At 48.2% G+C, this 27,352-nt stretch overlaps 1 protein-coding gene across 4 annotated transcripts in view; it reads right to left on the minus strand.

Moving 5' to 3' along the window:
* The window catches only part of LOC101117587 (epididymis-specific alpha-mannosidase-like), a 45,697-nt gene that overhangs the window by 6,153 nt on the left and 12,192 nt on the right, over positions 1-27,352 (minus strand). The window contains exons 1-13 of one of the 4 annotated variants that reach the window (XM_060417690.1): positions 21,393-21,550; positions 11,818-11,990; positions 11,342-11,430; positions 10,568-10,745; positions 9,696-9,894; positions 8,652-8,842; positions 7,439-7,577; positions 5,763-5,896; positions 3,807-4,081; positions 2,981-3,067; positions 2,234-2,486; positions 1,024-1,134; positions 754-946 (exon numbers count right to left, since the gene is read on the minus strand). In XM_060417690.1, coding sequence (XP_060273673.1) covers positions 754-946; positions 1,024-1,134; positions 2,234-2,486; positions 2,981-3,067; positions 3,807-4,081; positions 5,763-5,896; positions 7,439-7,577; positions 8,652-8,842; positions 9,696-9,894; positions 10,568-10,745; positions 11,342-11,430; positions 11,818-11,832 — 1,864 coding nt within the window. In that variant the 5' untranslated portion in view covers positions 11,833-11,990; positions 21,393-21,550. Of the gene's footprint in view, positions 1-753; positions 947-1,023; positions 1,135-2,233; positions 2,487-2,980; positions 3,173-3,806; positions 4,082-5,762; positions 5,897-7,438; positions 7,578-8,651; positions 8,843-9,695; positions 9,895-10,567; positions 10,746-11,341; positions 11,431-11,817; positions 11,991-17,697; positions 20,846-21,392; positions 21,551-27,352 lie in introns of those variants that run through there. The other 3 variants (XM_027971221.3, XM_060417689.1, XM_027971222.3) reach the window with 3 other exon arrangements.

Below are 27,352 nucleotides of genomic sequence, written 5' to 3' on the forward strand. Positions count from 1 at the left end.
AAATGAGGGGCCTGGATGTGAGTACTCTGGTCCCTTCCTACCCCAAAGTAGCCCAGATCCTGGCAGGTACTGAGAGAGTTAATCCTTAGATGGATTGATAAGCAGTCCAGGGTCCTTGAGGAGAAGAAATGGACAAACATTTTTTCTTCTACATTTCTTTGTCTTAGACCCAAAAGATGTTTTTACTTAAACTCTGAGGTGTTATGACAGCAATCTTTAAGACTAACTTTCTTTAAGCCCAGAGCTAATGATTACACAACAAAACTCATCTTGCTCAATCTGTACTAATGATTAGATAATAAAAAAGTACCGTGCTCCAGGACGTTTCTCCTTCTTAAGAAGTACCTTCCAACTAATCTTATCTTACGACTTACTTGTGGCAGTCAGTCTGGTAAGACCTGTCTCTTGTTGGTTCTAACCTTGTTCATTTAAGATGTCACTTGTAGGAGTGGGTCTGGTAAAAGTTTATAAGGGCTTGATATGACTACCAAGTGGGGTTCTCCCCCTCCCCCTTCTGATGTCCATGTCAGAGGCTTTCTCTGTCATTTTACAGTGTAATATAACTATTGCCACACAAAAGGTCTGAGTGATCAAGCCTGGGCCCTGATCCCAAAGCTAAATCTTCATCTTCAGAGACCACAAATCAACATCATTCACCCTTAGCTATCAATACGAGCTCAGCCCCATCCTGGAAAGGTGGGCTCCCCTGGGGGCAGCGAAGGCAGGTGAACTGAAAGGACCCCCCCACCTCACCGTTGATCTCTCTGAGCATCACGACGGGCCGGTGCTGCAACGCCAGCCGACTCCTCTGGCGCAGGCCACTGGTGAGGGCCCTGGATCCCAGTAGGAGCCAGAGCACTGGCTGGACGACCGAGGTGTCGTTCAGTGTGAGGTCAACAACCATGTTTCCCGGATCGTTGTTCACCACCCGCCGGTGGAGCATGACCTGCAGGGGACAACTGTCTGACCAGGCCTGCCTGGGCCCTGGGGTCCCCAAGAGTGACCAGAGGGGCCTCCTCCTACCTCCACCTGCCCGTTCCCTTGGCTGGAGACGCCGTGTGCCTGCTCAGACAGCAGCACCAGCCTGCTGCGTCTGCTCTGGATGAAGGCCGATTGCACCATGGGGTAGTAATTCTGTGGACAGAAACATTGGCAGGCTTGTGGTGGGAGCAGTGGGCCAGGTCAGCCAGCAGGTCCAGGGTCTCCCTCTGGCCCCAGGCGGCCTCCTGCATGGGGACAGCAGCAGCCCAGGGTGGCACAGTAGTGATGGGAGGGGCTCTGACTTGTGAGATGGACACACTTATATTCCAATCCAGCTCCACTGCTTCCTGACCTTATGCCCTGGGACAGCCAGCCTGCCCAAGCCTCAATTTCCCCCTCTGTAAAATGTGCCCAAAACGTCCCCCTGGTGCAGGGAGACAGTGAGGCATTTGTGCCACTCCAGCCAGAGATGGCCCCCAGCCAGGGGTTCCCAAATAGAAAGGCGCTGGTGTCTGGGCTGGAAAGCACTCACACAGCTCTGTCCTTCCCTGTTTTGAAGGAAGATGTCCGGGGCAGATAGCCCTGGACCCTCTGGAGCCCAGGGCACAGTGTGTGAAGAACAGCTGTAGAGATGAATGGACAGAAGCTCACGGAAGACAGAGCAGGGAGGAGCTACACCCCTTCTCCAGGTCTCTCTGGAAGGAGAGACAACTAACTAGAGGAAGGCTCAGGAGGTGCCCAGCACGGCGCTGCCCCTGGATCATCCCAGACCTCAGCACAGCTCTGGGGGAGGTCGCTCTCTTCCCAGGACAGCACCGAGGTCCAGGGACTCACCCAAGGTCATGCTTCTGGAGGGTGAGGTCTGGGAACTGAATGATTTTGGAATCCAGCCCCTGCTCAGCTCTCCCTGGAGGACAGGCTGTGGCTCACCTCTGAGTAGCCAAGGAGGGGCACACCCGGTTCAGGCCTAAACAGGCACCACGTGCTTAACCCTCAAGCAACCCCCAGCTGGTCATCCATCTGACCGAGGAGGACCCGCGGTGCACACAGACCTCAGGGACACAGCTCATCCGCGGTGGCCCCAGAGCTCTGAGACTTGGTCTGAACACTCCTGGCCACAGGCCCTAGGGGCAGACTCAGGGCAGTGGGGCTCCAGAGATGATCTGGCCCTAAGGGGACTCTCCTGCTTTCTGGAAATTGGCCATCAAGATTGGGTCTACAGCAGCCAACTCCAGGACAGCTCAGGACGTACCCGAGCAATGGTGTTGCTCTTGTAGTCCCTGTAGGGCCTGCGCTGCATCTGGTAGCCGTTGTTGTCTGAGTAGAGGACCCGCCCCGTGTTCAGCTTGGTGCTTGTCCTCAGGATGGCCTCGCGGTTCAGCTCCAAGGGGCCCACCCGGTACTCCTGCTCTATGCGATGGCAGAGCAGCTCCCCGTCAGAGCCCTGGGGACTGCGGGCCAACCGGGAGTAGATGGCGAATGTGGGCTCACTGTCGTTCACCTTCCTGGAGGAGAAGCAGGACAGGTAGGTCAAGCGCAGGGTGCCTTCTGATGTACCTCCCTTATTCTTTCCTTCATCTCATTCCATCACCCTCCCTCCATCCTTCCTGCAGCCAGCAGGCCGGGTAGCCTGCTTGGGCAATAGAACAGGAGGGACCCTGTCCTCTGAAGACTCTGGTTACCCGACCAGGCCTGGGGGCTCTGTCTGTCCTGCTCATGAAAACACAAGAACTGCTCTCGTGTCTAGGTCACTGCCACCGTGGGCTCCTGTCCCACCTCTGGACTTAGGTCCCACCAAGGTGACACAGCTCAGGCAAGCAGAGCAGGACGGCAGAGACTGGAGCAGCTCATGACGTCATCGAACTTCCATGGAGGAAGGACCGTGTGCCAAGCCCAGGTCCAGGAGCTGGGTGTCTGAAGCATGACGGGCCCTCATTTCCTCATTCCCCTGCCTGTGAGCACCTCCATGTGCTGAGCACAACCAGGGGGCCGCCCTCACCTGTAGAAGTACTGCCGGATCTCAGTCACCAGCGGCCCCTCCACGATCTCCATCCTCACAGCCTCCCACGCTGGCTCCGCTGCACCGCTGGGTGTAAACACATAATTGTCTGAAACAGAGCCTTTCCAGACATCACTCTTCACATGATACTCCATGAACTGCTGGGTCATGTATACCTTTCGGTTACTCTGCCTGCACACAGAGGAAAGAGAAAGCAGTGTCATCATGACAGAAAACATGTATCCTCATGCTGGAACCAGGCTCACAGAGCCTCCATGGAGACACCAGCCACGAGCCAGGGATGAAGAGACCCTTCAACAGGATGAAAGTTGTCTGTCTGTACAACAGAATATTATTGAGTCTGCAAGAAGAATGAGGGGTCTCATTCACCCTTCAACGTGCCGGAAAGTTGGAAACATGACGAGAATTGAAAGAAGGCAGCCTGCCAAGTACCACATGTGGAATAATCTCATTGCATGATATGTCAATGTAGGCCAGTCTGGAGAGACAGAAAGGAGGTTCGAGTCACGAGGGCTTGATGGAGGTGAAAGATGCGTGGGGCTTGAGCCATGATGGAGCCTAAGTCCACAGCGCTGACTGCACCTTTCCCAGCCTGAACAGGGAGACTCAGAACGTTCTGGGGCTGCACTCCATTTCTGCTGCCCCCCATACCCTCCCCCTGACCACCTCTGCTGGATCCTGTAGGTCCTGGCTGCTTCTGTGTCCTGGCCTAGACTCACACACTTAGAAATAGAGCTCAATGCACTACAGGCAGCTTCAGTACCATCACACCCTGGCCTCAGAGACAGCAACGACTGCACCTCACCTCTCCCAGACGCTGTGCATCAGGTTGGTGTCCAGGTCCAGGAAGACAATGTAGCAGTCATTATTCACAGGCACCAGGTTCCCGCCCACTTGCCGGGCACTTCTCCTGAGTCGGCCTCCAAACTGCATGGTTTTGGCCACAAAGGGCTCAGGCTCCCCAGTTTTCTCCTGGGAACTCCTGCTGGGGCGGATGCTGTAGTGCCGGTAACTGAGTCCTGGGATTGTGGTCAGCACATACAGGTCATAGGCAGAGGGCATCTCCTTCGAGGGCTGGACCTGAAAGACCCGAAGGACGGGATGAATGATGGCTGTCAGGATGGAAGGTGCCTCCGTTCCCTTGGAAACCCTGGGCTTACACACCTGGCAGATGGAGTGCTTGCTCAGCATGGAGACAGCTGGTCACCCAACATGGGGCTGAGCTGGCTCCCCTCCTGCACCCTCCCTGCTCAACCGGGTCTAATCTCCTCTCCCCTCTTCCTCCTCTCCTGGGGCTGCAAACCACCTGCCCTCCTCCCACACTCCCCTCTGTTCCTGCCTCTGAGACTGCTCACACTGCTCCCTCGACCTCTTTAGAGGGGCTCCCTTGTCTCCTAGCCCTCTGATTTTTCCGAGGAGGGAGGTTTCCAGGTCAGCCTGCAGGTTTTTCTCTACCTCTGTGCCATCTGACTCAGGGAAGGGATTTGCATGAGGGCACTGGGTCCAGGCAGGAGGTTCTTCAGTCTCTAGGAAGCAAGTGTCACTTCCAGGTCTTGTGGGAAGGTCTGGGGCACTACGGGCAAGCCCATGCGGCTCCTCACAGCCTCCAGCCCGGCCTTTCTCTGAACTAAAGCAGACACCCATCCCCACCCCACAGCCCTAACCTGTCCTGATGTTTTCCTCCACCACAGTTGTCATCTGTCACTCCTATCCTTTCTGATTTTTTTCTTGCCTGGATCCCCCACTGGAATAGGAGCCCCCGAGTGCAGAGACTTTTGTCTATTTGTTTATTAAAGTTTATCCAATGCCTAAAGTAATTCCTGACACATACTAGGTGTTCAGTAGTATTTAACAAAGAGCATTTGGGCTTGGTGGGTGGTGCCTCTGGGTGGGGAAGGGAGATGTTCCATGTCGGGTCTACTCCACCCAACACCCTTCCCTCCCCTGACCTTGACATAGAGGAATCTTCCCCCTCTCTCTCTCAGCTAAGGATCGCTGCCCTGGCTGCCTGGTCATTACCCCACACCTTAACTGTCCATTTCTGCGTCTGCTCCTTGAATCCCAGGATGGCTCCCGAGTCCAGGGATGAGCATTCACCTGGGCCAAGCCCAGCACAGGCTTCAGGAATGTTTGCTGAATGGCTGACTGATGGCATTACTCGAACCATCTCCCCAAGGAAGGGCTGGCTTGGTAACAGGAGGGTCACCTCTATAGTCAAGTCTAGCTCCAGGTCTGGGAAGGAGATGAGGAGGGACCACACAGGATGTGGGTGTCATAGCTGGGGCCTGCCCCTATGACAGCACCTCCATAAAGATGCACAGTGAAGACTATTGCTGGCTTCCCCATGAGAAGTAGAAATTGACACAGGGTTATATACATATACACCAAGTCACCTCAGTGTTGTCTGACTCTTGGTGACCCCATCGACTGTAGCCCGCCAGGCTTTCTGCCCATGGGATTCTCCAGTCAAGAGTACTGGAGTGGGTTACCATGCGCTCATACAGTGGATATTCCCGACCAGGTACTGAACCCATGTTTCTTGTGGCTCTGCATTACAGGCGGATTCTGGTCAACCCAGGTACGCAAAGGGCAGGGTCAGTCCGCTGGGTGGATCCGCTGACCCTGATGGCGACTCACCCATAGGACACCCCTCACAGTCAGGCAGCGTGTCACCTCTTCCCTTTAGATGCCCACTTCGGGGGCCCAGTGCAGAGCAGGGGAAGCAACAGGGCCTGCACCATAGACGGGATGTCCCCCTTACCTGTGCCAGGACAGGGCGCCCTGACTCGTCTGTGATGCTGACTTTGAGGAAGTCCACAGTCAGGGTGATGATAGTGGTGACCGTCCAGGCCAGTGGGTTGTAGACCACCACAAAGTGACCCCCAGGCTCTGGGCCTGCACACAGAGAACAGGCTCTACTGCCCTACCCGACCCAACCTTCACCCCTGGTTCCCCTCAGAACAAGAGAATCTAAGGTAGGTGAGACCAGCTCTGCAGAGGCCAGGGGGAAGGACAGACAGACACATGGGGTCTGATACCCAACTCCTTCCTCATCTGTACAAGCTGGGCTCTGATTCCTAGGCAGGATGGGGGAGCGTGCCCCTAAAGATGAGGGTCCTTGACCTCCTCACTCATTTCTACTTTTCAGCCAACGTTACCGGTGAGAAGACTGAGGTCTATAGCAAAGGGTTAGTTGTCCAAGGTGACCCATGTCCTATGGCCTGGCTCCAAAGCTGGAGCGCTTGGCAATGTACAGACAATTCTCTGGACCTTGGAGGGTCAAGGTCAATCACCAAGGTCAGCACTGGAGCCCTCTTTGGTATGAACCTGGATTCTTTTTCTGCTCTACCCCCCACCCCAGGTGACCATCTATGACCACATTCAATGACTCCCAGATCCTTGAACACTGCACACACAATGTCCAGTCCCCGGTCTCTGCCTGGGCAGTTCCCATGGCTGGATGCCTTTCTGGGGTCTCCACCTGCCCCTTCCTTGGGGAGCTGCCCCCGTGAGCTCATGGGAATGGCTGGCCTCACCAGACACTGGAAGGACCCAGTTCTACCTCCCTTTCTATGGCCATCATCCCCTCCCACCACCAGTCCTAGTGGACAGGATTCCAGTCTGCTGCACTCCTGACCCCGGGGCCCTTCCAGTGTCTGAAGGTAAGATGGGACTGCACACAGACACAGAGCCGAGGGCAGAGCAGGGCAGGTGAGGGGAGGGACGGAGTGGGGAGGGCACAGTGAGAGAGAGCAGGGTGAGTGTGGACCCTGGGAAGGTGGGCGGGCCACATGCTCCTACAGGGAAGGCACCTATCTCTGATTGCCCAGGATTTGCAGGGGTGAATCCCCTCAGACAAACAGGGTGATCACTCATCCTCTACCTGTGAAACCCGCAAAGTCAAAAGAACATGTGCATCCTGTCTGCGGAGCTGGGCAGCACAGCAGTATGGGTATCATCCTCCCTGTGTGACCCTGGGCAGCACAGGGGTATGGGTATCATCCTCCCTGTGTGACTCTGGGCAGCTCAGGAGTATGGGGACCATTCCTTCCTGTGTGACCCTGGGCAGCTCCACGATCTCTGTTCCATGTGTGCCCTCAGCTATGAATTGAGGACAGTAACACTTCCAGCTTTCAGGATGTGTGAGGTTTTACACTAAATTGTGCAAGCAGTGTGCTTGGCAACATCCACACTGCATTACCATTTATTCCTGCCTCTAGTTGGAGGCAGGAACTAGGCCTTCCTCAATCACAGAGAGGAAACAGCTCAATGAAGTGAAGGCACCTGCCCAGCTCATGCCGAAATGAGACCCTCCCTTGGACGGGCCTCGAGTCTGAAGCTCAGGTGTTCCAGCCAGTCCCCTAACCCTCAGGCTGTCTTCTCAGACTGGGGCAGACACCCGCCATGGCCCACACTGTCCCCATGGGCCTCACTTACCTGAGTGGGCTGGAAACCTGTCCTGGATGATGTAGGACATCAGATTGTGCACCCCTTCCATCCCAGTGCTCAGGTGCTCCACAAACATGTCACCCACTCTTGGAACATGAGTTCCGGTGATGGCGTCATGGTGCTGGACCTGGGCCCCCGCAGGAACAGGACAAGAGTGGGGTCAGGCTGGCCTCTGCTCAGCATCTGCTGTCCTGATGCCCACTGGGCCCTGACTCCGCTTCCCTCTCAGTAGGTGCTGCTGGAGAACTGGGGATTTCTCCCACTTTACAGAAGAGAAATCTGAGGTCAGAGAGGCTGATGATCTTGCCCCAAGTATTGTTGACCTTGGGAAAACACATAGCTATGTCCCTGATGCTGGACAGAAAACAGACTTCTGGAAAGGAGCCTGCCCAGCTTCCCTCTGTGACCCACTCATCCCAGAATTGCTGATAACCTGTTCCAGACAAGCCCCACACATGGCCTTGTACTCATCTGCACCATGTAGGATGGATGGTCTCCTCTTCCCAGAAGGGAAACATGACCCCATGCGGTGAAGCCACGTGTCCACTCACCCTGATGGATGCTAAAGTCTATCCCATCACACACCCACACAATGACTGGTCCTGCCAGCAATTCCCTTTAGTGACTATGAATCTCATGGGCCGTGAGGCCCATTTCTGACTGGAGAGGAGACAAGTTACAGGAGATCTTGTGTCTCAGTTTTCCCTTCTGCACAGTGGGGAATAAATAATATGCAGATTTATGAACAGCTTTCTTTGTGTCAGCCACAGAGCCCACCAGCATATGTGTATTATCACATTCAACTGTCCTATTAATGTCCTGAGTGAGCATGTAGTTCTCATTTTTCAAGGAGGAAATTAGAGCTCAGAGAGGGGAATCCTGAGCTCATAGAGCTGAGCTGAGATTTGACTCCAGCCAGGACTGTTGGACACCAATGCTGCTCCACTTCGCCCTTACTGCTCTGGGACAGTCTGGCTTTAAATCTTACTGAACCACAGCTGGGCCCTGGCAGGCCATGGTCCTAGCCTTGGGGCAGCTTCATCATGCATGGTCTTGTGACCTCAGTGGTGACCTCAGTGTTCTCATCTCTAAAAGGGACCTATAGCAACAAGGGACAGGGAGGTGCGCTGGCCTAGGGAGGGGGAAGCACACAGCCCCGGAATATCCAATCCTGTCCTGTCTCTGGGAGGCACTGTGTTACCTCGGAGACCGCCCAGCGGAGCTGCTGGAGCTGCTGCAGGCCCCAGGCCGGGTTCAGGAATCGGTGGGGAGCCAACAGCACATAGCGAGTAAACATGGACTCCCCAGCGTACAGCAGACTGCTGGCTCTCCTTGCCAGCCCCTTGAGCCCACTTCGGGAGGCATAGAATCCAGTCCAGGCATGATGCATGTCTAGGAGAAAAAGGGCAGGAGTCAGTGGGAGGGCCTGCCCTTAGAGGCCCCTGAGCCCCACTTGGGAAATGCTGAGGAAGATGAGGTCAGGATGGATCTGCCTGGGTCCCCAGGGACACAGCCTAGGCCAGCAGGTGATCTCAGGGTTCCTGGTCCAGCCAGGTCAGCAATGGTACCAGATCCCTGGAAGGCCTGGGCCACTGACAGGGTCAGGCTGGGCGGGGGCAGGCCGGGGGAGGCCTGACACTGTGACGAGGAAAGAATCCCAGTGAGCACCTGGGCCCCTGGGATGGCCTGTGGGAAGGGGCCCTGGAGGACTTCAGAGGAGGAGGTAGAGGGATGAGGGCCAAGAAGTCAGAACACAGAATGGAAGGGCTGGAGTGCTGGCCACCCCTGTGTGCCTCTGAGGAAAATCAGGGTCTGGAGAGGCATGCTTTCCACCAGGTCCCTCTGGTTGTCCATGGGGGCAGGCTGGCAGGGCCATTGGGAGCTGAGATCCCTGAAATCACTCTCCTTACCCTGGACACAAAGGTCATGGCATGACGAAGTCCCCAGGGGGCATGACCAACCCCCGCCAGTGCCCCAGCGGAAACCAAGGCTGCCTCTGGACATCACTCAAGCCTCTCTTGTGAAAGAAAGGAACCGGCAAAGGAACAGTGGACAACACTGAGCCCGCCTGTATCTGTCCCCACCCCAGGCGGTCCACAGGAGGTAGGCGGGTGAGGGAGGGCTGTCTGACCCAGTGGCCCTGTGGGCTCCACTGGCAGAGCCGAGGAGACTGGGAAACCACATGTCACTGCTTTGGTGACATCTCCCTTGCACCGAATCCCTCCCTACCCCCAGAGGCTCCTACCCAAGGAATAGGGCAGGAAGTCGCGGTGGTCTCGGACCTGCCAGGAGACTTGGTCAGAGTGCACAGCCAGGAAATAGTCGCCGAGCGTGGCATACTCCACTGATAAATTGAACTCCAATGAGTGACTATTGATGTAATCCATTACAATGTCCATGTTGGTGAATTGCAGCGAGGCATTGAAGAACTGCCTGTCACATCCCTGCAGCCAGGGGACAGAAACAATGTCCAGCCCTTCTGGGTAAAGAGCCCAGCCTGCATAGGGGTAGCATCTCTTCATCTGCAGGATGGCCCCCCTCTCCGCATGGTGGACACTGACGCCGCACGGGGCTCACAAGCTCTCTCCTCTGGGAGCACAGCAGGTGCTCCATCCAGTTTGGCTGGGACAACAATGGTGACTGGGTGTCCAGCACTGTCCCATGAGGGTGTCTTTCATTATAAGACAAATTCAGCCAATGGAGCAGGTCCTGTCATCACACCCATTTCACAGAAGAGGAAAGTGAGGCTCAGATTCTCCGAGTCTCACAGCCCCTGAGTAGGGAGCCAGGATTCAGGCCGAAGCCTCTGCCCCCAACATTGAGAATGGGAAAGGAGGGGAGAGCTGCGGAGGAGCTGGAGCCTGTGTAAAGGAGGGGCTGCCGTGGAGGCAGAGACTGTGGGGATGATCCAGGGTCGGGGGAGAAGCTGGTAGACTGGGTGAGGACTTGGGGTGAAGGGAAGGAGGACTGAGCTGGAGTTGGGATCACTGCCTGAATGGACACTGGAATGGTTAGAGGTGGACACACAGTCTTGGGAGGAGGCAAGTGCTGGGGTCAGACCGAAGAGAGCAACACCTGCACAGAGTTGAGGAACCAGGGCCAGGGACCCCAACTTACCCAGGGCCAGAGGACGTGTGGTGTCCGGAACCAGGTGGCTCGAGTCAACGCATTCCTCACCAGGAGACTGGTAAATATTTGGATGTTGTCCTTGGTGACAGGGATTTGCATTTGGAGGTACATGTCATTCGGGGATGTACCTGGGAAGATGGCTTCGCCATCCCAGTTAAATCCCTCACTAAGGGAGAGAGGAGCATTAGGGGGCCCTGCCCTGAAAATGGCAGCAGCACAAGGGCGGGGAGGCAGGCAGGGCTCAGGGAGGCCAGAGCATCGAGGCCTCCGTCTCCCATCAGGGGCTGGACAGTGTGGTGGCGGGCAGACGAGAGCTGTGTGGACAGAAGATGCCCCTGTGTGAGCCCTGTGGGCACTTGGGCACCTCACCCTGATCCTACAGGGCACCCAGAACCTGCTAGTGAGTCCCCCTTGCCTCTTCTGTCAGTTGCTGCTTCATCCCACCTCCTCTGCTCACGGGGGCTCAGCCCCCACCCACAGTCCCCCAAGAACAGAGGGCAGAGGGACTGGACCCAGGGCCCCCCACCAGACAGCCCACAGGAGGGCTGGTGCCAGAACTCGGAAGTTTTGACTCAATCGCCTGAGCCACTCCATCTGCCCCATGGCTGCTACTGCAGGACCTTGGCTGGGTGTCCAGGCCTAAGTTATTCTTTCTGTAAGATGCGTGCTCAGTGCATGCCCTCAGGGCTGGCCATGAAGGGTGTGGCTGAGGTGGTCCAGGGAGGGTGCTGGGATGGGGACTGGCCCGAGGCAGGTGCTCACGAGCAGTAGCTGAACTGGTCCAGGACATGTGTGAAGATTTCCTGCTGCACGGACAGGGATCTGGACCCTCGCCACACGAACTGCAGCTCCTACAAACCCGGAAGGAACAGGGTGAGGGCCCAGGGGCGACACGGCTGCTGGTTCCCCTCCGTAGGCCCCACCTGAGTCTCCTCTCTGCACTCGCTGCTCTCAGGGGTTAAGGGTCAAGATCCCCCTCTGCTGCCCCCTCCTCAAGGTTCCCCCTGACCTCCCAAAGCCACAGGAGGCAGAGGAATTGGCCCTCCAGATGCTGCCTGTCTGCACCTTCATCTGACCCTCCTCAGGGCAGGACTCTCTGCCAGGACCTGCCAGGCTGTCTCTAACTCAGCTTGAATATCCCCAGACATGGGGAGCTCATCACCATCACTAAAGGTACAGCGGCTTTTTTCAGTTCTAATGGTGAGAAAGTAGATGAGTAGATGTGGCCCACCACTCACCTGGGTATCCTGCATGACCTTCTTCAGGTTGTAGTCGATCCTGGAGATGACATGGGCATTGAAGCCCGCCAGGGCAAACAGGGTAGGGGTCGTGGAGGATGCACCAAATGGGTCCACCTGCCAGGAGAACTGTGGCCGGACCCCAAATGTTTCATAGAGAAACCCATGTCCTTCTGCAAAGAGATAAGTTTTGTCACTCCCTCAGGGCCCTGTGCCCTTCTCCAGGGCTGAGATGCCACCTAACAGGCAAGGAGGGGTTTTGAAGTAGATGGTAATATTAGGACTTCTTCCCCGAATCATTGGTCTATTCACATCTTAATGCATGATTTATAAGCCAGCCCACAGAAGCACGAATCAGGTGACTGCAGAAAGTTCCAAATTTGATATGCCATTGATTCCAGCTCCCCAAGGGTTTCCCCTCAATATAATCTCATCTCTGGCCAACCCCCCACCACATCTTGGCTACACATACACGGGCCTGGTTACACTCAGATGGGCTATCTTGGCTGTTGTCTGCCCTTTATGACTCACTGCTTCTACTGCGGTCAGGACTGTGCTCAGGAATGCACACAAGCACGCGAAAGACGGATGCTTCCCCTAGGAGCCCGAGCTTGGGAAACATTCTGGGGAAACTGCTCTGCTCCACCCCGGATGGCATCAGAGAAAAGGGCCAGTCAAACAAAGGTTTTGGTAGTATGGAACTACATCAGCCTGGGATGCTATCAGGTCTACCCCCTGTGCATCTCCACCCCGCCTCAGTGGTAGAACCGAGAGGGATGAGGAAGATGCCTGCGTTGGTAAGGGACTGACAAAGTCTGACCAGGGAAGGAAACCTTTGGTGGAGAGTCTGCATACACCCCCATCTAGAGCAGTGAAGGATGCCTCTGGTGGAAAAAAAAAAAAAAAAACATGGTTGTGGATGGCGCTTTTTTCTCTCTACAGATGGAAGCTAGCAGTTCCAGAACCACTCCCTTAAACTGTTTTTTTGTTTTGTTTTGTTTTTAATGCTGGGAGAAGTTGATCCTCAGATCAGATCAGATCAGTCGCTCAGTCATGTCCAACTCTTTGCGACCCCATGAATCGCAGCATGCCAGGCCTCCCTGTCCATCACCATCTCCCAGAGTTCCATCAGACTCATGTCCATCGAGTCCGTGATGCCATCCAGACATCTCATCCTCGGTCGTCCCCTTCTCCTCCTGCCCCCAATCCCTCTCAGCTTCAGAGTCTTTTCCAATGAGTCAACTCTTCACATGAGGTGGCCAAAGTACTGGAGCTTCAGCTTTAGCATCATTCCTTACAAAGAAATCCCAAGGTTGTTCTCCTTCAGAATGGACTGGTTGGATCTTCTTGCAGTCCAAGGAACTCTCAAGAGTCTTCTCCAACACCACAGTTCAAAAGCATCAATTCTTTGGCGCTCAGCCTTCTTCACAGTCCAACTCTCACATCCATACATGACCACAGGAAAAACCATAGCCTTGACTAGATGGACCTTAGTCGGTAAAGTAATGTCTCTGCTTTTGAATATACTATCTAGGTTGGTCATAACTTTTCTTCCAAAGAGTAAGTGTCTTTTAATTCCATGGCTGCAGTCAACATCTGCAGTGATTTTGGAGCCCCCCAAAATATAGTCTGACACTGTTTCCTCTGTTTCCCCATCTATTTCCCATGAAGTGATGGGACCGGATGCCATGATCTTCGTTTTCTGAATGTTGAGCTTTAAGCCAACATTTTCTCTCTCCTCTTTCCCTTTCATCAAGAGGCTTTTAGCCCCTCTTCACTTTCTGCCATAAGGGTGGTGTCATCTGCATATCAGAGGTTATTGATATTTCTCCCAGCAATCTTGATTCCAGCTTGTGTTTCTTCCAGTCCAGCATTTCTCATGATGTACACTGCATATAAGTTAAATAAGCAGGGTGACAATATACAGCCTTGACTTACTCCTTTTCGTATTTGGAACCAGTCTGTTGTTCCATGTCCAGTTCTAACTGTTGCTTCCTGACCTGCATACAGATTTCTCAAGAGGCAGGTTAGGTGGTCTGGTATTCCAATATCTCTCACAATTTTCCACAGTTTATTGTGATCCACACAGTCAAAGGATTTGGCATAGTCAATAAGGAAGAAATAGATGTTTTTCTGGAACTCTCTTGCTTTTTCCATGATCCAGCGGATGTTGGCAATTTGATCTCTGGTTCCTCTGCCTTTTCAAAAAACCAGCTTGATCTACAGAGGTTAGGAAAACATGCCTGATCTTCTTCTGTGATATTGAATGGTCATGTTATCCTATGAAAGATGGGGAATTCTGGGCATTTGAAGGGTCTCTTAACTATGATACTATTTTATAACTAGACCGGTTCTGAAGAAAACAAGAGAAATGAGTAGAACTGCCATCTGTCTTGCTCTTTATCTCTCTGTGAGACATTCCAGACTTGTGTCCTATGGGTACAGATTTAAGATGTGAAACCTACAGCTCCCTCCTGTTCTCTTACTTTGCCTCTCTATCTGGGGCTCCAAATGAACAGGCTGAGAATCAGGGCACCTTTCTAGGAGGGGTTGCCTCAGTCTCAGTAGAATATTTAGAGGATCCAAAAGGTACATGGAAGGCTTTCTGGGACTAACTTTTCCTTATGACCTTATTTGGTGAGATGTAATGCAAGGAGATCCAACCAGTCCATTCTAAAGGAGATCAGCCCTGGATGTTCTTCAGAAAGAATGATGCTAAAGCTGAAAATCCAGTACTTTGGCCACCTCATGGGAAGAGTTGACTCATTGGAAAAGACTGGTGCTTGGAGGGATTGGGGGCAGGAGGAAAAGGGGACGACAGAGGATGAGATGGCTAGATGGCATCATTGACTCGATGGACGTGAGTTTGAGTGAATTCCAGGAGACGGTGATGGACAGGGAGGCCTGATATGCTGATCCATGGGGTCGCAAAGAGTTGGACATGACTGAGTGACTGAACTGAAATGAATACATGTCTTAGGACAGATGCTGACTCCTGACTCAAGAGCTTGAGTTTTGGGGGAAGTTACTACTTTTGGAGATGAGTAGCTTAAGGTAAGGAGAAAGTGGGAACACGAAATAGCCCTCCTCCCTACTTGCAACCAAGCAGTTCCCATAACAGACTCTTTTTGCTGGATGTATTCGCGCAGGACTCAAGCGAGTGTGCACTGACTTTTAAATATGCTAAGTTGGCTGACATAGAACAGGGAGGGAAGGAAACTCCTGGTAAATTCCTAATAATTATGGGAGGCTCTCTACACATTTACTGATGTTGACCCTGAAAGTTCAGATGGAGAAATGGTCCTTAAAAATAGATTCCTCACTCAGTCAGCTCCAGATATCTGCCATAATTTACTAAAACAGGCGTTTGGACCAAACCAGTCTTTAGAAAAAGTGTTGCAGCTGGCTCAGACAGTATGTTATGGCAGAGAAGATGAGGATGAAAATACGAAAAAAAGAGCCAGGCAGAAGACTGATGCCCCAACAATGGCTGTTAGACCTGCTCTGAAACTGCCTGAGAAAAATGCCCAGACGGACCCAGGTAAAAAGGGATGGGCTTGCTATTACTGTGGAAAGGACAGACATCTCAAGAAGGATTGCCCTCAGGCATCTAAGTGCCTTCAGCTCCATGTCTAGTCTGCAAAGGAACATACTGGAAAAGAGACTGCTTTATGAGGTGTAGGCCCCAGGGATCATGACTGAAGGTGTCTTGGGCCCCACACAAGCTCCCCTCCTAATTACACCTGAGGAACTCAAGGTATTAATAACTGCGAAGGGCCAATCAGTCGATTTCTTTTGGAAATCGGAAAATTTCTCTGTGAGCACTGAAGACCTCGTCCAGTTTCCTCCCAGTCCACTACTGTAATGGGACTGTCAGGACAAGTCATATGCTATTATTTCAGTCATTCTTTAAGCTGTAACTGAGACTCTGTGCTGTTTTCTCACAAGTTTCTGATTGTGATGAAGTCTCCCTCACCCCTTCTGGGGAGGAATATACTGAACAACGTCCAGGCCTCTGTTTTCGTGCATATGGAGCTTTCTCTTTCTCTCCCATTAGTTAAACAAAATGTAAATCTCAAAGTGTGGGCTGATGGAAAAACTGTGTGTTGAGCACAAAATGCTATTCCTGTCTTTATCAAGCTCAAAGACTCTCACCCATTTCCACATCAAAAATAGTGCCCACCAATGCCCAAAGTTAAGGAAGGTTAAAGCCAATCATTAAAAATGTACAGGAACAAGGACTATTAATTCCCTGTAACAGTCCATACAACACTCCTATTTTAGATGTAAATAAACTCAAATGATAAATGGAGACTTGTTCAGTTCAGCTCAATTCAGTCGCTCAGTCATGTCCGACTCTTTGCGACACCATGAACTGCAGCACGCCAGGCCTCCCTGTCCTTCACCAACCCCCAGAGTCCACCCAAATCCATGTCCATAGAAATCGTGATGCCATCCAACCATCTCATCCTCTGTCATCCCCTTCTCCTTCTGCCCTCAATCTTTCCCAGCATCAGGGTCTTTTCAAATGAGTCAGCTCTTCACACCAGGTGGCCAAAGGATTGGAGTTTCAGCTTTAGCATCAGTCCTTCCAGTGAACACCCAGGACTGATCTCCTTTAGGATGGACTGGTTGGATATCCTTGTAGTCCAAGGGACTCTCAAGAGTCTTCTCCCACACTACAGTTCAAAGGCATCAATTCTTTGGGGCTCAGCTTTCTTTATAGTCTAACTCTCACATCCATACCTGACCACTGGAAAAACCAGAGCCTTGACTAGACAGCCCTTTGTTGGCAAAGTAATGTCTCTGGTTTTTAATATGCTGTCTGAGTTGGTCATAACTCTGCTTCCAAGGAGTAAGCATTTTTTAATTTCATGGCTGCAGTCACCATCTGCAGTGATTTTGGAGCCCAGAAAAATAAAGTCAGCCACTGTTTTCACTGTTTCCCCTTCTATTTGCCATGAAGTGATGGGACAGGATGCCATGATCTTAGTTTTCTGAATGTTGAGCTTTAAGCCAACTTTTTAACTCTCTTCTTTCACTTCATCAAGAGGCTCTTTAGTTCCTCTTCACTTTCTGCCATAAAGATGGTGTCATCTGCACCTGAGGTTATTGATATTTCTCTCAGCGATCTTGATTCCAGCTTGTGCTTCCTCCAGCCCAGCATTTCTCATGATGCACTCTGCGTATAAGTTAAATAAGCAGGGTGACAATATACAGCCTTGTACACTGTTTCATACTTGACTTCTTCAAGATATACAAATAATAAGTGTCTAATCCTTATATTTTATTGTCTAAAGTTTCTGAAGGAGAAATATTTTTCAGTCATTGATTTGATTGATAGTTTTTAGAGTTAAACCTATATTAAGTCATCCCCTACCTATGACACTAAGACAAGAGAGGATTTTTAGGAATCAGGCAACTGCCCCATTTGGATTCTGGGTTATGCAGAACTTGCCTGGCCGTTATATTAACTTACAACTGAGACTCAGCAGGTCCAAACTGACAAGCTGGTTTGGTCCCCAGAAACCCAAAAGGCTTTTAAGATTCTTTAAACTGCTCTGTGGCAGGCTCCCACTTTGAGCTTACCCAAAGGATCAGAGTTTAATCCCTTTGTTACTGAAAAAGAGGCCATGGCTGCATTGCTTAAAGGATAATTAACACTATTGTTTTGCTGTTGTGGTCCAGCCCCAGCAGGATCCAGGGGTACCCTCAGGGGAAACAGCGTTGGTGAGAGAGATTTAGAAAGAGAAAAAGAAAGAATGTTGCAGATAAGAAAATAGAGGAGAGAAAGAGAAAACCAATAAAGCCCCAGCACAGGACTTGTTCTGTTCACATAGGCCACAGGCACCCTCTTGATGGGGAGAAGGTGCAGAGCACCTTCTTGAGAGGGTCTTAGAAGCCTGGGCAGGAAAGTGAACTCAGAGAGACTCTGCACTCCAAGGGATCAGCCTGAAATAGAAAGGGAGAGAGAAAAAATGACATGGGGTGACCAAGCTTCAGTGAGCGAGGCCCGTAACTTTATTTTCAAAAGGAACTTTTATACCTTGACTTGTACGTAGAGGGAAATGAAAGATGCAAAGTCATGCAGAGTCAGCCCAAACATTACATCTGTTTTGTCTTTATCAAAATCAGGATTTTTTTCTGTATACCTTTTCCATAAACAATGTTGTGTACATTATCTTCTGGCCTTGGAGGCCTGTGGACATTTTATGACCCTCTTTTGATAAAGGCTGCTCAACCAGAAAACTTATATTCCCTTAAAGTGTTTTTTCTTTATATTTTTAATCTATGTCAGCCTCAGAAAGTATTAAACAGAGTTACATCTTCACGGAGCAAAGGTGCAGTGAGTTACAACAAAGAAAGAACCAATTAGCTCAAAGGTCTGATGTGGTTAATTCCAAGGCTACTACTTGTTTTTCTTACATTCCAACTATGTTAACTAATGCACACCCAGGTGCACAGTGGATAAGAGATATGGGAACTTGGCAGCAAGCATTGGCTCAGCAATGAAATCCTACACCAGCACTACTCTAATAGTTTTTAACTCTTCAAAAGGCTCTATATTTTAGAATGTTTTAGGCTTCTCGTGTCTCTCACAGTTGGCAGGCTGTAAACAATCACATGCATAGCTGCAAAAGTCTGGATAAACCAGCCAAGCAAGCTAAAATGCCAACAAAAGGGGTTTGAATTGAAATATTCCTTTCATGCCCAAGAAACTTATCAACTAGAGCCCTAAGTTGATTTTTTCCAGAGAAAGGTGGTCGGAGATAGCCCCCTATTAATGTCAGAAGAGTTGGTGAAAGGCACAAAATAGTAAGACAGATTCTGGTTTGGGGGTAGATGCTCGAGCAGGTCTAGGGGGTCCCTCAAGTCCTGATCCGCCTTGCTCGTCAGGTCTCTTCCACATGACCTTGTCATGGGAGGGATCTCCCATGCTGGCTCCCAGCATTTTCCTAAACCTAAAGCTCCTAAGCTTATTAATAGACAAAATCTTACTGTACTGACTTCTCATGATGTAAGTGGGATCTTAAACTCTAAATCTCAGAGTGACAATGGCTCCATCTTTAAAACTACTGTAACTCAAGTGGTGTCAAAAGTTCTAGGAATAGAATACCACTTCACTGTTCCTGGAGACCCCAATCTTCAGAAAAAGTTGGAAAAGCTAATGACATTATTAAGAGGCATCTGTGTAGGAAACTCAGAAACATGAGACAGTTGGTTTAATGTTCTCCCTGTAGCTTTAACGAGGGCTCAAACTCTCCGTAAGAAGAAGGACCTGTCTCTATGACAGACTGGTTTTGTGCACAGATATTGTCATAGACCTTGAAGCCTTAAAATTAACTATGTGACTCAGCTTTCAACTTGTCAACCTCCTCATCAATTGAGGGCTTCCCATGGTGGGTTTCTCTGCTTCAAGGAAAAGACTTTCTTCAACTCTTCTTCATCTGATGACATCAAAAAATTCTAAGAAGGACTGATAAAACATATTGACCTTAACTGTGGACATAATGTAACTTTTAATTTTGATTATGTTTTGTAGGGAACTAGGTTTAAAGAAGGTTGAGAAGTGCTTGCAAACGAGACTCTCAACCAGGGCTGAACATTCTTGCAAACGAGATGTTCAGCTAAGAATCCTGTTTGTTCCCATGGGAAAAGAACATTTCTTGCACACAAGGATGTTTCTCTGATTCCTCAAAAGGAACAGACCCTGGGACAAAACGGATTCTAAGTTGATAAGAAAGTTCCCCAAAACAAAGTCTTGGCTGCAGTAAATAAGCCAAGGTAAAGGTTATCTCACCCTGCGCCTGCGCACTGTATAGTCTTTGAATCATAGTGCTTGGCAGCTTGCCCTGTAGGTTGTTGTGCAAGGGATATAAAATAAAGCAGCTCTAAGAAGCAAGTGTTATAATATAAAGATTTAAACCACTCTGCAGTGTTGGTGTTTCATTCCGTCGCCGGCATCTGGCCCCCAACGTGGGGCTATTAATCATTTCTTGAGGCAACACTGTCCATTGATAACGTTTTACGGGATGCCCATGATTAAAAGCAAATTTATTTTTATCTTTTATTTGCAAAGGAATATTAAAAAAAACAATCCTTCAAATCTAAAACCATCAAAGACCAATCCTGTGGAATCAAAGCAGGAGAAGGGAGACCTAATTGCAAAGCTCCCATAGGTTTTATACATTTGTTAACTTTCCTTAAATCAGTCAACGTTTTCCATTTACCAGATTTTTTCTTAATGACAAAAACAGAATTCCAAGGAGAGGTAGAATGTTCAATATGGCCAGATTGAAGCTGTTCTTTTACTAATTGTTCTAAAGCCTCGAGCTTCACTTTTGGAAGCGGCCACTGCTCAACCCACTTAGGGACATCAGTTAACCATTTCAATGGGAGAGCTCGAGGAATCTGAGCAGTGGCTACAAGTTTTTCGATGAGATGGTGAGCGTTGTTCCTAAAGAAAATAAAAGATCTCTTCCCCAGATATTAATAGGTATATTAACAATGTAAAAAGAAATAGATACTTTCTTTTTCATTAGACAATTGGCATGACAAAGGTTGAGCGCTTCTCCACACATCTGCTATTGATCCTAAGCCTGTTAAAACAAGAGGAATTTTTTCTTTTTTCCAGTCAGTAGGCCACTGCTGGAGAGAAATAACCGAAACATCTGCTCCTGTATCTATTAATCCTTCAAACTGTTTACCTTTAATAATCAGTGACATTAAAGGACGAGAGTCATTAATAAGCATTTTCTAAAATATACTTTTTTCCGTACTTCTAAAACCATTGACTCTCTCTCCCTACCTCAGCCTTGTCGGCAGCTACTAGAAACAGGGATGCGTAAAGTGGTGCAGAAGGGTTAACAGCCTTGGAAGTTTGTTTTTTATTTAATAAAACCTTTCAAAAGGCAACAGTCATTGCTTTTACAGAATTTGAATCCTCCCCAGAACTCACATCTCTATGTGGCTCAGTGGATGAATCTGTACTATCATCCGGAGGTTTGGGCGGAGGCCGAGGTGAAGCCCCCTCCTCAAGATAACATGAGGCGGCCTCACTATTAGCAGCCATTAATTTTAAAGCCTGTGTTGTAACGCTACATAGAGTCCACAGCCTTAAAGGAATCACATTTCCTTTTTGATGCTGCCTTCTTAACTCTTTCTGCACCACTTTCCATTTTTTCAAATTCAGCTGTACTTTTGTTTGATATTGAAACCAATAACAATGCTGCTCTATAAGACAGAATAGCTCACTCAAGCGGCGAGTAGACGTTTTAATTCTTATAGAATGCAGGAGCCCCTTAACTAGCTCCATATATTGTGACTTTAAAGACGGGGAATTCCCCATAGGTTTTTTTTTTTTTTTTCTGTTTTTTTTTTTCTTATTTTTTTTATTTTCTCGAAAGTCCCCCTTTTAGCGTTTCGCTCCGGGGTGCTCTCCCTTTCGGATTTTTTTTTTTCTTTTTCTCGAAAGTCCCCCTTTCAGCCTTTTGTTCCAGGGTGTTTACCCTTTTGGATTTTTTTTTCTTTTTTTCAAAAGTCCCCCTTATAGCCTTTTGCCCCAGGGTGCTTACCCTTTCGGTTCTGTCGTGCCCCACGTTGGGCGCCAGATGCCGGCGACGGAATGAAACACCAACACTGCAGAGTGGTTTAAATCTTTATATTTTTAACACTTGCTTTTTACAGCTGCTTTATTTTATATCCCTTGCACAACAACCTACAGGGCAAGCTGCCAAGCACTATGATTCAAAGACTATACAGTGCGCAGGCGCAGGGTGAGATAACCTTTACCTTGGCTTATTTACTGCAGCCAAGACTTTGTTTTGGGGAACTTTCTTATCAACTTAGAATCCGTTTTGTCCCAGGGTCTGTTCCTTTTGAGGAATCAGAGAAACATCCTTGTGTGCAAGAAATGTTCTTTTCCCATGGGAACAAACAGGATTCTTAGCTGAACATCTCGTTTGCAAGAATGTTCAGCCCTGGTTGAGAGTCTCGTTTGCAAGCACTTCTCAACCTTCTTTAAACCTAGTTCCCTACAATGTTTTAACTTGGTTTAATGCCTATTTTGCCTTATATCTGTTACTGTTAAATGGGATTTGTTTCTGTCTGAAAGCTGAGTCGGGTCCAACTCTTTGAATTCCCTTGGACTGCTCATATCAGGCTTCCCTGTCTTTCACTGTCTCCCAGAATTTGCTCAAACTCATGTCCACTGAGCTGGTGGTGCTATCCATCATCACATTCTCTGTTGCCCTTTTCTCCTCCTGCCCTCAATCTTTCCCAGCATCAGGGTCTTTTCCAATGAGTTGGCTCTTCAGATCAGGTTGCCAAAGTACCGGAGTTTCAGCTTCAGCATCAGTCCTCCAAAAGAACATTCAGGGTTGATTTCCTTTAGACTTGACTGGTTTCATCTCCTTGCTGTCCAAGGGACTCGCAAGAGCCTTCTCCAACACCAAAGTTTGAAAGCACAAATTCTTCAGCCTTCAGCCTTCTCTAATTCCCTCAGCCATACATGACTACTGGAAGAACCATAGCTTTGGCTATATGGACTTTTGTCGGCAATGTGATGTCTCTGATTCTTAATATTCTGTCTGTTTGTCATAGCTTTTATTCCAAGAAGCAAGTGTCTTTTAATTTCATGGTTGCAGTCACCTTTGGCAGTGATTTTGGAGCTGAAGAAAATAATCTGTTGCTCTTTTCCATTGTTTCCCCATCTATTTGTCATGAAGTGTTGGGACTGAATGCCATGATCTTAATTTTTGGAATATTGAGTTTTAGGCCAGCTTTTTCACTCTCCTTTTCATTTTCATCAAGAGGCTCTTTACTGCTGCTGCTGCTAAGTCGCTTCAGCTGTGTCCGACTCTGTGCGACCCCATAGACGGCAGCCCACCAAGCTCCCCCATCCCTGGGATTCTCCAGGCAAGAATACTGGAGCGGGTTGCCATATCCTTCTCCAATAAGAGGCTCTTCAGTTCCTCTTCATTTTCTGCCATAAGGGTGGTGTCATCTGTGTTTCAAGGTTACTGATATTTCTCCCTGCAATCTTGATTCCAGCTTGTGCTTCATCCAGCCTGCTATGCATGATGCATTCTGCATATGAATTACATGAGCAGGGTGTCAATATACAGCCTTGGTGTACTCCTTTGTCAATTTGGAACCAGTTTGTTGTTCCATGTCTAGTTCTAACGGTTGCTTCTTAACCTACATACAGGTTTCTCAGGAGGCAGGTAAGGTGGTCTGGTATTCCCATCTCTTGAAGAGTTTTCTGTTTCCTATAATCCACACAGTCAAAAGACTTAGCCTAATCCATGAGATAGATGTAAGTGTTTTCCTGGAATTCTCTTGCTGTTTCTATGATCCAAAGGATGTTGGCAATTTGACCTCTGCTTCCTCTGCCTTTTCTAAATCCAGGTTGAATATCTGGAAGTTCTCCGTTCATGTACTATTGAAGTCTAGCTTGAAGGATATTGACTGTTATCTTGCTAGCATGTGAAATTAGAGCATGGCAGTTTCAACTTTCTTTGGCATTACCCTTCTTTGGGATTGGAATAAAGGCTGACTCTTTCCAGTCTTGTGGCCATTGCTGAATTTTCCAAATGTGCTGGTCTATTGAGTCAGCACTTTAACAGCATCATCTTCTAGGATTTTAAATAGATCAGCCAGAATTCCATCACCTTTACTAGCTTTGTTTATACTATGCTTCCTAAGGCCCATTTGACTTCACAGTGCAGAATGTCTGGCTCTAGGTGAGTGACCACACTATAGTGGTTATCCAGGTCATCAAGACTTCTTTCTCCGGTTCCTTTGTGTATTCTTGACACATCTTCTTTAATCTCCTCTATTTCTGTTAGTTCCTTATCATTTCTTTCCTTTATGTGCCAATCTTTTTGCATGAAATGTTCCCTTGGTATCTCCAATTTTCTTGAAGAGAGCTCTAGTCTTTTTTATTCTGTTGTTTTCCTCTATTTCTTTGCTTAAGAAACCTTTCTTGTATCTCTCCTTGCTATACTTTGGAACTCTGCATTCAGAAGGACATATCTTTTCATGAACTCTGCATTCAGATGGGCATATCTTTCCATTTCTTCTTTGCCTTTCACTTCTCTTCTTTCCTAATATATTTGTAAGACCTCCTCAGGCAACCATTTTCTGTGGTGCATCTCTTTTTCTTGAGGATGGTTTTTGTAACTACCACCTGTACAATGCTATATATTGAGCCTGTAGGATGGGTACAATCACGATATAATGAAATGCCATCCCCATGGGGTAAGGTTCTCCACGAACTGGGGAACAGTAATACCAAAGAAGCCCTTCCACTTCTATGAAGGTTCTCAACCACATGTCGTGCTTCTCAGTCTGGGGAACCAACAAAGGACCTGGAAATCCCCAGGAAATCTGACCTTGAAGGCCAGTGGCATTTGATTATCAGACTTCCACAGAAATGGGGGGAACAGATACTCCAGTCTTGGAAGACCCAGACAAAATCTTGCACACACAGAGGCCTCCAGGAAAGGAGCAGTAACCCTACAGGATGCTGAGCCAAACTACCTTTTAATGTTGGAGGTTCTCCTGAGGAGGCCTGGGTCAGCCGGGGTTCACCTCAGAGGCAGAGGCACTGACAGCCACGGTCCTGGAAGGTCTCCCTTGCTGTAAATCCTCTTGGAGGTCACCATTAACCCTACCATAGACCCTGTAGACTGCAGTGCTTGGTCACTTCAGGCCAAACAACTATCAGGAAGGGAATGCAACCCTACTCATCAGCAAATAATTGGATTGAAGCTTTACTGAGCAAAGATCTGCCCCCTGGAGCAAGATCCAGTTTTCTCCACTGTCAGTCCCTGCCATCAGGCACCTTACCCAAGCCTCTTGGCCTCTTTCATCAGAAGACAGACAGAAAAAGCAAGAAGAGCCACAGTTCCACAGTGGCTAGAACAAAAACCACATTACAGAAAGTTAATCAGGATGAAAAGGAAGAAAGATATGTCCCAGAATAAGGGAGAAGATAAAACCTCAGAAAGACAACTAAATGAAGTGGAGATAGGCATCCTTCCAGAAAAAGAATTCATAATAATGATAGTGAAGATGATGCAGGATCTTGGGGAAATAATGGAGAAGAGGCAAGAAATGTTTACCAAATACCTAGAAGAACTAAAGAACAAACAGTGATGAATAATACACTAGAATAATCGCAGAATAACTGAGGAAGAAGAATGGGAAAATGACCTGGAGGACAGGATGGTGGAAAACACTACCACAGAACAGAATATAGAAAAATGAATGAAAATAAATGAAGGTAGCTTAAGACACCTCTGGGACATGATTAAATGCAGCAAAATTTGCATTATAGGGGTCCCAGAAGGAGACAAGAGAGAGTCCCAGGAAGGATAAACCCAAAGAGGAGCACACCAAGATACATGGTAATCAAACTGACAAAAATTAAAGACAAAGATAAAATATTAAAAGCAACAAGGGAAAAACAACAAACAACATATCAGGAAATTCCCATCAGGCTATCAGCTGATTTCTCAACAGAAACTCTGCAAGCCAGAAGGGAATGGAATGATACATTTAAAGTGATGAATGGGAAGAAACTACAACCAAGAATACTCTACCAGCAAGACTCTCCTTCAGATTTGATGGAGAAATTGAAAGATTTCCAGACAAGCAAAAGTGAAGAGAATTTAGCACCATCAAACCAGCTGGTTTTTTTAATTGGAGGCTAATTACTTTACAATATTACAGTGGTTTCGTCATATATTCACATGAATCAGCCATGGGTGTACATGTGTTCCCCATCCTGAGCCCCCATCCACTTCCCTCCCCATCCCATCCCTCTGGGTCATCCCAGTGCACCAGCCCTGAGCACCCTGTCTCATGCATCAAACCTGGACTGGTGATCTGTCTCACATATGATAATATACATGATTTAGCGCTATTCTCTCAAACCATCCCAGCCTTGCCTTCTCCCACAGAGTCCAAAAGACTGTTTTATACACCTGCGTCTCTTTTGTTGTCTTGCATATAGAGTTGTCATTACCACCTTTCTAAATTCCATATATATGTGTTAGTATACTGTATTAGTGTTTTCCTTTCTGACTTACTTCACTCTGTATAATAGACTCATTTCATCCACCTCATTAGAACTGATTCAAATGTATTCTTTTTAATGGCTGAGTGCTACTCCATTGTGCATATGTACCACAGCTTTCTTATCCATTCATCTGTTGATGGACATCTAGGTTCCTTCCATGTCCTGGCTGTTATAAACAGTGCAGCAATGAACATTGGGGTACACGTGTCTCTTTCAATTCTGGTTTCCTTGGTGTGTATGCCCAGCACTGGGTTTGCTGGGTCATATGGCAGTTCTATTTCCAGTTTTTTAAGGAATCTTCACACTGTTCTCCATAGTGGCATTCCCACCAACAGTGTAAGAGGGTTCCCTTTTCTCCATACCCTCTCTAGCATTTATTGTTTGTAGATTTTTTGATAGCAGCCATTCTGACTGGCGTGAAATGGTACCTCATTGTGGTTTTGATTTGCATTTCTCTGATAATGTGTGATGTTGAGCATCGTTTCATGTGTTTCTAAGCCATCTGTATGTCTTCTTTGGAGAAATGTCTGTTTAATTTTTTGGTGCATTTCTTGATTGGGTCGTTTATTTTCCTAGAATTAAGCTGCAGGAGTTGCTTGTATATTTTTGAAATTAGTTGTTTGTCAGTTGCTTCATTTGCTACTATTTTCCCCCATTCTGAAGGTTGTCTTTTCACCTTGCTTATAGTTTCCTTCGTTGTGCAAAAGCTTTTAAGTTTAATTAGTTCCTATTTGTTAATTTTTGTTTTTATTTCCACTACTCTGGGAGATGGGTTGTAGAGGATCCTGCTGTGATTTATGTCGGAGAGTGTTTTGCCTATGTTTTCCTCCTGGAATGTTATTGTTTCTGGTCTCACGTTTAGATCTTTAATCCATTTTTAGTTTATTTTTGTGTATAGTGTTAGAAAGTATTCTAGTTTCATTCTTTTACAAGTGGTTGACCAGTTTTCCCAGCACCACTTGTTAAAGAGATTGTCTTTTCTCCATTGTATATTCTTGCTTCCTTTGTCAAAGATAAGGTGTCCATAGGTGCGTGGATTTATCTCTGGGCTTTCTATTTTGTTCTATTGATCTATGTTTCTGTCTTCGTGGCAGTGCCATACTGTCTTACTTACTGTATCTTTGTAGTATAGCCTGAAGTCAGGCAGGTTGATTCCTCCAGTTCTATTCTTCTCTCTCAAGATTGCTTTGGCTATTCAAGCCTTTTTGTATTTCCGTACAAATTGTGAAATTTTTTGTTCTAGTTCTCTGAAAAATACCATCGGTAGCTTGATAGGGATTGCATTGAATCTATAGATTGCTTTGGGTAGTATACTCATTTTCACTATATTGATTCTGCCAATCCATGAACATGGTATATTTTGCCATCTATTTGAGTCATCTTTGATTTCTTTCATCAGTGTTTTATAGTTTTCTATATATAGATCTTTTGTTTCTTTAGGTAGATATA

Source organism: Ovis aries, chromosome 6 (assembly GCF_016772045.2).
Source record: "Ovis aries strain OAR_USU_Benz2616 breed Rambouillet chromosome 6, ARS-UI_Ramb_v3.0, whole genome shotgun sequence".
In the NCBI taxonomy this organism is placed as follows: Eukaryota; Metazoa; Chordata; class Mammalia; order Artiodactyla; family Bovidae; genus Ovis; species Ovis aries.